We start from the raw sequence: 10,336 nt of genomic DNA on the forward strand, positions 1-10,336 counted from the left end.
CTAGTTGGAGCACTGGTCTCTGGTGAGGGTGCTGGTGACGGTCCCCTGGGTGCTGTGTGTGTGTATGTGTGTGTGTGTGTGTGTGTGTGTGTGTGTGTGTGTGTGTGTGTGTGTGTGTGTGTGTGTGCGTGTGCGTGTAGGGTCTAGTTGGAGCACTGGTCTCTGGTGAGGGTGCTGGTGACGGTCCCCTGGGTGCTGTGTGTGTGTGTGTGTGTGTGTGTGCGTGTGTGTGTGTGTGTGTGTGTGTGTGTGTGTGTGTGTGTAGGGTCTAGTTGGAGCACTGGTCTCTGGTGAGGGTGCTGGTGACGGTCCCCTGGGTGCTGTGTGTGTGTGTGTGTGTGTGTGTGTGCGTGTGTGTGTGTGCGTGTGTGTGTGTGTGTGTGTGTGTGTGTGTGTGTGTGTAGGGTCTAGTTGGAGCACTGGTCTCTGGTGAGGGTGCTGGTGACAGTCCCCTGGGTGCTGTGTGTGGCCTCACAGTGCGCAGTGCTGATCTTTGACCAGTGGGGGGCGCTGAGAGTCAGGCTGCTGCTCCAGCTGTACAGGCCGTCCTTCCCCAGGAGCCCAGCACTGGCCTCCCCGCCCTCAACCCCCCCATCCAGCCGCCAGCTCAGCCTCCAGTCGGACGGGAAGCCCCCCCTGGCCACACACACCAGCGTGCCACTGCGCCCCCCCGACACCTCCTCACGGGAGGGGGGCAGCACCGTCAGCACCGGAGGGGTTGCAACTGGGGGGGGGGGAGAGAGAGAGAGAGAGAGAGAGAGAGAGGGTTGTATGTAAATAAGGCATTAGTGAACACCAGGTGTCTGCTATACTAGACATCGACATAGAATTTCACTTCCTAAAATGATTATTATATGAAAACACAACAAGAAAGAAAAAGTTGTAAGTTGATCAAATACAAAAGCATACAGTGTATAACAATAACCTGTGTTTCTTTTATCTGACACAGGGAGAGAAAGGGTGGGGTGGTGAGTGAAACAGCTTTGCTTGATGTGTAACTATGATTATTTTTCTTTATACACAGAGCACTCAGCGTGACTACCCAACGATGGCTACACAGATGGCAGTGGCAATAATGACTTGTTTAACAGTCAAAAATGTAATTAAATATTGTTCAACTTCCTTTCTGTTTTATCAGTATTGCAAGAAAACAGTTAGTAATAAACAGTTTTTTTTATCTGCTCATGACTGAAACCTGAGACCAAGAGAGAACGCATAAAAAAGCAAATAGCATCAGTACACAATTCATATATGATGATTCCACTGAACATTTTCAAGATTTACAAATATTGGCATGGCCCTTAATATCCCAAAATGGCCAGATATGTTATGCCCATGTATGCAAATCTTTGAACTTAAATCCTTAAAATAATAATAATAATAATTTCTGTTATATAAAAGCATTTTTTCACTTCATTCTATTCATATTCAGTGAATACATTCTACAACAATGACAACCATTTCAGCACAATCTCCTGTTTATATTTCGGAGTGTCTATTTACACCCCTGGTACGAATAGCCTTGGCCACACGACTGGGCTATTCACACCCTGTTACATAACAACAAAAACATGTTTTTTGGACATGTTCAGCGTGTCCAAAAAACATGGCCGACATTCGTTTTTTCGTCAGCAGAAAGTGAAGAATTCTGAACGGTTTCAGCACTAATATCTGTTCAAATTAAAGTTGAGATGGAAAAGTTGTGTTTTATTTTCATAATTTTTGTTCAGTGAACACATACAACCATCAGTTTACCAGCAAACCTCAACTTCTTGCCGAAGCAGATAGTGCAGTGGTCACAGGTGAGGGCTGGCACGCAGAAGACCGGGGTTTGATTCCCGTTTGATGCGTTTTGGCGGAGTGAGTGTACATGTGTACCAACGTCTCTGGAGAGAAGGCGCGCAATTTGAACAAGAAATCGGTTCTCAAACGGAAGTTTTGATTGCAACAATTAGCTAGTTCATACACCAGGGTGTAAATAGCATGCAGTACTATAAACACCTGTACATTGATGCAAACAGCATACCTTATTCAGAGTGTCTATTACACAGCTGAGCTATTCACACTCTGTTATGTAACATGTTGCTTGTTTTTTTTAAATATTATTACATTGTGTGATCAATATGCCAGATTAAATCCACAGGGGTGCAAATAGCATTTATAGATATTTGTACCAGACGAGGTACTAATAGAACACATTGCTGTGTGCACCGGGGTACGATTAGCATACATTGATATTTGTACCAGACGAGGTACTAATAGAACACATTGCTGTGTGCACCGGGGTACGAATAGCTTACATTGATATTTGTACCAGACGAGGTACTAATAGGACACATTGCTGTGTGCACCGGGGTACGAATAGCATACATTGATATTTGTACCAGACGGGGTACTAATAGGACACATTGCTGTGTGCACCGGGGTACAAATAGAATTCACTTCTTATTGCACCAGGGTACGAATAGCATACACTGCTAATTGTACCAGGGGTGCAAATAGCCTTACCCTTTATATTTCTCAAAACATATATTTCTGGTTAGATATCTGCTAATATGAAATCAACAGAATCATTGAAAGCATAGAAAGCATGCAAGCAAATGTTTCAACATTTTCCCATTTGTACAATCAATTTCTTTGGCTGTTAAAAAAATGCTGATACATAAATTAAATATTTCCTTAAAAAACAATATGCATCTGCAGCTAATGTATGTTGTTGATGGATATTTTAGAACAGACTCACCTCCAACATCTGGTTCCAAACGTCCACCACAGTGATACAAACTAGTCCGCTGCCTGTACAAAAACCTCCTCACAGTGATGCAGGAAGCTGCTGCTCTCCTCAACCTATTTGGTATACAGTTCTGCAACAAATCAAAATTAACAAAATAATAATAATAAAAATACTGTCATATTGGTATAATGTAATATTCAATATGATATATTCTCTATAATAGTGTACTACTTAAAATAAACCTCCTCACTGTGATATAGGAAGCTGCTGCTCTCCTCAACCTATTTGTATATAGTTCTGCAACAAATCAAAATTAGCAAAATAATAAAAATACTGCCATATTGGTATAATGCAATGTTCAATATTCTCTATTATCTATAGTGTACTACTTAATAAACCCTCACACAATAACAGTACTAGTGTGTCCAAATTACATTGCAGTCATTAATTTAGCAGATTCTTTTATCTAAAGCAACTTACAAAACTAGATGTACCGCAGAGTGGTACAAAATATGACCGCCGCCCAGTCCAGCACATTTTTTCCACAAAAATAAATCACGCTGAAAGGCCTATATGATTCTAACTGTCTCACGAAATTGCATTATCCACACTCAATTCTCACTGGTATCTGCTAGACAACAAGTACCAAAACATGATTAGTTCATAGATTTCACATGTAAAATTAATTTTATACAACCCCACCTCCATCTTGCCTGTTCATAATTCTGAGAAATCTTGATTGTTTGTGTTATGTTTATGTTATGTGTGTGGGTGTGTGTTTGTGTGAGTGTGTGTGTGTGTGTGTGTGTGTGTGGGTGCGTGCTTGTGTGTGTGCCTGCGTATGTGCCTGTGCATGCAAGCGTACATATGTCTACTTTGTGAGTATGTGTCATACGTATGATTACTGTGAATGTATGTGTGTGTGTGTGTATCTGTTTGTGCACATGTGTGCACATGAAATGGGTTAACATGACCCCTGGAGGCAAACATAAGGAAAAAAATTGTCATCCTAGGCCCTACAGTTCTCAAGATATTCACAGACAACTGGGAATCCTTGTTGGTGTACGTCACTAAATGCACACATAAATTATTTTATTGTAAGACCCCCATGAACGAAAGTACACAAAACTTGGCATGCATTCGGAGGGTGTCATAATGATCCTACACTTTTAATTTCGTGCAGTTTTGACCTTGTCAGCCAGAGATATTGTGATGAAAACACCAAATTTTTTGCTTTTTAATTTTTAACTAGGTGGCGCTATACATGAAATAAGTGGTAATGGGATGGGTTGACATGCCCCCTTAAGATCAACATATAAAAAAAAGGTGGACCTCCTAGGCTCTACGGTTCTCGAGATATTCACAGAAAACTGTCTCCGGCCACCTACAGGCCAGTTGGTGTATAGTAACATAAATTCATTTATTGTGTGGCCCCCCATGAACGGAATTCCACGAAACTTGGCGTGCATTCAGAGGGTGTCATAATGATCCTACACTTCCAATTTCGTGCAGTTTTGACTATGTTAGGTCACAGATACCTGCAATTTCAACACCTCATTTTTACTTTTTTGTGTTTAACTAGGTGGCGCTATACATGAAATGAGTGGTTATGGAATGGGTTGACATGGCCCCTTGAGATCAACATACAAAAAAAATGGTCCTCCTAAACCTTACGGTTCTCGAGATATTCACAGAAAACTGTGTCTGCCCTACCCTCCTTTCGGGGGGTGCAGTCCAGCGGGGGGGCTACAGATCAAAACGAAAAATGATGGTTCCATGCTATCCATCTGGGGTTACATGCCCACCAAGTTTCGTGTACCCCGGTCTTTCAGTGTCCCGGGAATCCTTGACGGAAATTTGGGCATGCGAAAAAGAAAAAAAAAAAAAAAAAATCTGACTAAGCCTATATGACCGCCGCTTCGCTGCGCGGCGGTCATAATAAGGAATAACACTCAAGCTTCAAGAGGACACCTAAGGTAGCAATAAATATTCCTATACAGAAAAAATCTTAGCTGACAATAAAAAAATACTGATTAGTTTGATGCTAATACTGATTACTTAGATGTCTTTATCTGATTAAGTAGGTAAATATATCAATTATTTTAAAAGTGAAACAGATGGAACAATTAGAAGAAGTCAAAAACGAGAATATTCTAACTATGTTATTAAAATGGAATAAATTCCTCTGTACTCACTGGTAAACCCCCATAGTCCATCCAGAGTCCAAGACACCAGATAATACAGTTTCCTACTGCTGCTCGTGGAGTTGTGATGATGTTGATGATGATGATGATGATGATGATGATGATGATGTTGATGTTGATGATGATGATGATGATGGTGATGATGATGATGATGATGATGATGATGATGATGAAGTCCACAGCCAGTGGTTATCCTGGAAAAGTTCCTAAGTTAGCACCTGGTAATTCTCCTGGCCCAGTTCCTGGTGTTGATGTGGGAGATCCTCCATCAGCCCCTGCAGTAGTCCCCAGCTGCAGCAGTGCAGTTATGTGCACCCACTCTGACTGAGGAGGTTTTTGTACAGGCCTCTAACACTGTGTGAACACCCAGGTGTCTCTGCTACTGATCCAGATTGAGCCTCCACAGTAGTAATGTCCAACATCTTCAGCCTGGACTCCACTGATGGTCAGAGTGAAGTCAGAGCCATAGCCTGATCCACCTCCACTGAATCTGTCTGCAGTGCCTGTGGAACGGGTGCTAATACTGTGTATCAGGAGTTTAGGAGTTTCTCCAGGCTTCTGCAGGTACCAGGACAGACAGCTCCCACAAGCAGGAGGTGAGCGACGTCCAATTCCACTGCTGGCTTTGCAGTTCAGAGTGACTGACCCTCCTGGACCAACAACTGATGTAGCAAGAGTTTGAGTCACAGTGAACTGACCTCTGCATTCTGGAAATCAAACGATAAGGTGCGTTAAAAATATATACAGATCTACTATGAATCCTCAATGTCCTATTAGATTTGTCTTTATGTGCAGATCCACTTTACCTTGGAGGCAAACTAGAAGAGTCCAGGTGAGTATGGAGATGAAGGCCATGGCTGAGGGTTCAGTCTTCATGACGGACAGCTGTCAATCATGAGGGGTTAAACTCAGAGGGATATAAACACTCCCTGACCACTGAAGCATGTGCAGCCAATGCAAATCTTTCTATGAAAACACTCTTCCTGCCACGTGTGTGTGTGTGTGTGTGTGTGTGTGTGCACGTGGTGGTGTTTCCAGCTACATGAGCTCATCGTGTGTGTCACTGCATTTGACTTTAGTTGTTATAACTAAAAAAAAATGTCAAAAGGTTACGACATTAACCTTTTTGACAGCTGTAATGAAATCTACCAATACAGGTAGAATGGTTCTGTCACATCAAAGAACACTAGGTGTCATGTTGACTGGGACCCTGCATTTGTAATGATGTCCATTACATGGTCAATGTCTGTCTGATTTATCCTAAACTGGATATTTCAGCACTTGTGAGCATGTCTGTACATGCTCGGTGCACGTGTTGCAGTTTGCATACAGACCCAGACGAGGTACGGAGGACACAGTGGCCTTCCTCATCCCATCCCTCAACACCTACACACACATCCTCTTCATCAACTACAGCTCAGCATGCAACACAATCCAACATCAATAGCCAGACACACAAACACCTCCACGACTGTAGCATTGGCCAGACACACAAACACCTCCACGACTGTAGCATCGGCCAGACACACAAACACCTCCACGACTGTAGCATCGGCCAGACACACAAACACCTCCACGACTGTAGCAACACCTGCACGGCTGTAGCATCGGCCAGACACACAAACACCTCCACACACATCCTCTTCCTTAGCTCTGCATTCAACACAATCCAACATCACCAGCTCATCATGAAACTACAGCACCTCAACATCCCCCCACTTCTCATCCACTGGATCCACAATATCCTCAGCAGCTGACCACAGACTGTGAAAATAGGCACATCAACATCATCAACCATCATGACCAACACCGGAGCCCCTCAGCCCCTTCCTCACACTGCTGCCAAAATACTCAGTCTCCTCCACCCCCAAACTATTATACCTCAATGATAAGATAACACACACCTGGCACGTACAACAGTAGCCGCCACAGACCACCTCCTGAATCTATGTTCCACACAGCTTCCATCCGGCCCCAGAAACTGGACAGAAGCGTTGTCTCTACTGCCATCACAGTGCAGAACACACGTATGCAGAGGTCCAGTGCTGAACACACGTATGCAGAGGTCCAGTGCTGAACACACGTATGCAGAATGTAGAGGTCCAGTGCTGAACACACATACTGTATGCAGAGGTCCAGTGCAGAACACACGTATGCAGAATGTAGAGGTCCAGTGCTGAACACACATACTGTATGCAGAGGTCCAGTGCAGAACACACGTATGCAGAATGTAGAGGTCCAGTGCTGAACACACGTATGCAAACTGTAGAGGTCCAGTGATGTCCCTATTGCCACCCCAGTCTGTGATGTGGATTTGTGTTGCAGTGATGTGACTATTTGTGTGTTTTGATGTGGTGTCTATTGAGTGGGGTTGGGAATATACAGTATGTAACATGTTTTAAACACATCTTTCATATTTAAAATAAAATTCTTCTTCAGATTTGAAGACACTGTGACGTAAGATATTTGTATGATCATGTCTCTGTGTGTGTGTGTGTCATATGAAACATCAGTCATGTGTGCGTGAAGTTTATTTGTTGATGTGTGTGTGTGTCATATGAAACGTTGGGTTATGTTGTAACCCTGGTTTTCTGAGTGAAGAGACCATCTCTCCACTCCGTTACATATTCCATATGTAAGGGGAAATAACCCCCCCACCTGTCAAAAGACCGTGGATAGGCTTTAAGACACACCGAACCCATACGTTCTGTGTCCGATTCCATTGCTGGTTTTGCAGTTCAGAGTGACTGACTCTCCTGGACCAACAGCTGATGTAGCAGGAGTCTGAGTCACAGTGAACTAACCTCTGCATTCTGGAAATCAAGTAATAGGCTGTATTAGAAAAATATATACAGATACTATGGATTAATGTAGAAACATATGAGATACTATGGATTAATGTATTAGAAACATATCAGATACTATGGATTAATATATTAGAAACATATACAGATACTATGGATTAATGTATTAGAAACATATGAGATACTATGGATTAATGTATTAGAAACATACGGATACTATGGATTAATGTTTTCAGTTTTTGACAAAAATTTCAGTTTTTGACTAACAACACATAGCCTACAAACAAATGCCAAATTTGTCAGTTCCCTTCCAGCTCACTGATCGAAATGGTGATAGAATAGAACGGTGATGACATTCTCAAATTGTTTATGTACAGCGTCATGCCTTTGGTATGAAATAGGATAAAGTCAAGAATGTTTGAAAAAATAAATAGTTATTTATTTTACACTGACATTCTAAAATGTCCTGAGCAAATGTGTTATGTGAAAAAGGAGTCCTCTCCTTTTCCCCTACGACAAACATTTGAAAAACTGCCTTGTGCCACACCTGCATGGACTGCAGCCAAACACTCACCTGCACTCAGTTTGTTTTATTGCTGTTTATGTCTTGTGTATGTAGGTGTATGCATGTCTTTATACTGGGATATTTTAACTGTGGGTTAATGGTACAGACCACCACCACCCCTGCATTCCCTATAATGGTTTAGCCCAGACCTAATTGGGTAATTGCCTAGCCTATTTAAAGGCAGGCTTATTTCACACGGGAGAGACACACAATAGACGGGAGACAACGGAAGACAGAGGGAAGAGCTGGAGATCCAGGGACTCAGGGAAGTTTAGAGTTAATTGAAGTTGATAATGTTAACCTTGCTTGCTGTGAGGCAAGGGTATGAAGTATGGTCCAGAGTTATACAAGGTCGCCTTGTTTGGATCGGGAGCCTAGAAAGTCTGTAAAATTGTTGCCTAGTTTAATGGCGAGTTCAAATGTTCACTTGAAGATACATACTGAAGATCCCTTGATTTTTATGGCTGGATTCCTGCTGCGCTTCCTCCTGGTTTGTGGACTACATGGCGCACCTCCCTAAACGTGAGGTGGTCGCCTCGGTCCCTCACAGTTAGTACTGCTACAAAACATAATAAATTATAGGATTATAGCCATGCTTCAAACTGTTTCATCTTAATTAGTATTAGAGATGTATTCAATGTTGATTCATTCAGCCTATTTAACCCTTAGAACCCTAGACTGTTTTAAGGGCATTTTCGGTAACGCTTTAGAATAACATTTGCTTATTAGGTATTAACAGTGCATAATAAGCAGTTAACAATTCATTACTAACAGTTAGTTAACGGTTGTTATCCTTTAATAACATTAACTAACTGTTAACATGCAGCTTGTAAGTATTAATAAGCAGCCTTTTAGGTTACTTACAAGCATATTTGTTAACAGTTGTAAGTGTTAACAAGCAGCTTGTTAATGCTTGTTAATGGTGTATAAGACAAAAAGGTGGATAACTAATACGCTTATAAGACCTTTCTTACCTATTTGTAGTAAATTTTGCAGCCCCCCAATCTAAAGCGAGGACCATGTAGCCTATAGTTCCACAAGCCCAACCTTCTATCTCTCTATATACTGTATCTCTCCATCTAGCTTGGTTTAGCTGTGAGAAATGCACCTTTAAAATGGTTGCAGTGAGCAGGAATCGAACCCCGGTTTCCTGCATCAAAGAGTGCATCGCTACTTATTGAGCTACACTACTTTTCTTGTACAGCTGATGAAATTGTTTATTTTGATTCTATATTCCGAAGTGCTATTACACACTAGCTATGCTTTTTACAAATGTTTCTGATGGAAAAGTGGTGTTTAATTAATGCAGAAACAGACCACGAATGTTTGCCTCTGTTCAAGGCAAACTGAAACATGTTTCAAATCGATCACGAACGTTCGCCTATGTTTGCAACTTTAAACCAGAGCTTTGAACGCACCCACTTATCGTCTTTAAGCCTCAGTTGCTAGGTAACCAAACTATTGTAGCGTCGGTGGATGTACATGTCTAACGTTGAATGAGTGTCTCCCAGAATGCAGTGCGAGTGAATGCTAGAATGTGTAATGTCGATTATAATAGTTGTAGTTACGTTTAGCATGTTGTGTATTTGTTAGCGTGTTAGTCTCTTTAGTTGTACCTCATGTGTTTATCCTCGTGTTGATGTGTGTGGTAAACCCTTGTCGTGTGTTACATGTGCAGCTGAGACTACCCCTGTGTTGCCCTATGTAGTTGTCTGTGTTCGTATGAGTCTTCCTGTTCCAATAAATGGCCGTCTTGGCCAAAGGTGAATCTTGTCTGAGGGTGAGATCGCTACACTATATACAAAGCTGGCATATCTTTAGACTGCTGACAAACTGACAAACTGTTTTATGCGTTCACTGAACAAAGATTATGGAAATTAAACACCACTTTTCCATCAAACATATTTGTAAAAAGCATAGCTAGTATGATATAGAACATCAGAATATTTTCCATCAGCCAATTAGGAACAGTAGTGTAACTCAACAAGTAGCAATACACTCTTTGATGCGGGAGACCGGGGTTCGATTC

General features: G+C 41.9%; 1 protein-coding gene across 1 annotated transcript; it reads right to left on the reverse strand.

Moving 5' to 3' along the window:
• Positions 1-200: 200 nt before the first annotated feature.
• Positions 201-5,526, reverse strand: LOC143099498 (immunoglobulin kappa light chain-like; the record flags this gene model as incomplete). Its single annotated transcript, XM_076262461.1, has 2 exons — positions 201-746; positions 5,305-5,526. Coding segments are annotated over 2 exons (561 nt in total), but the record flags the coding sequence as incomplete, so codon positions are not given.
• Positions 5,527-10,336: the final 4,810 nt, after the last annotated feature.

The sequence above is a fragment of the Alosa pseudoharengus genome, unplaced genomic scaffold (genome assembly GCF_046254945.1).
Source record: "Alosa pseudoharengus isolate Yale_2024_CS ecotype anadromous, Long Island Sound unplaced genomic scaffold, YU_APseudo_1.1 YU_APseudo_1.1_scf_3, whole genome shotgun sequence".
Lineage (NCBI taxonomy): Eukaryota > Metazoa > Chordata > Actinopteri > Clupeiformes > Clupeidae > Alosa > Alosa pseudoharengus.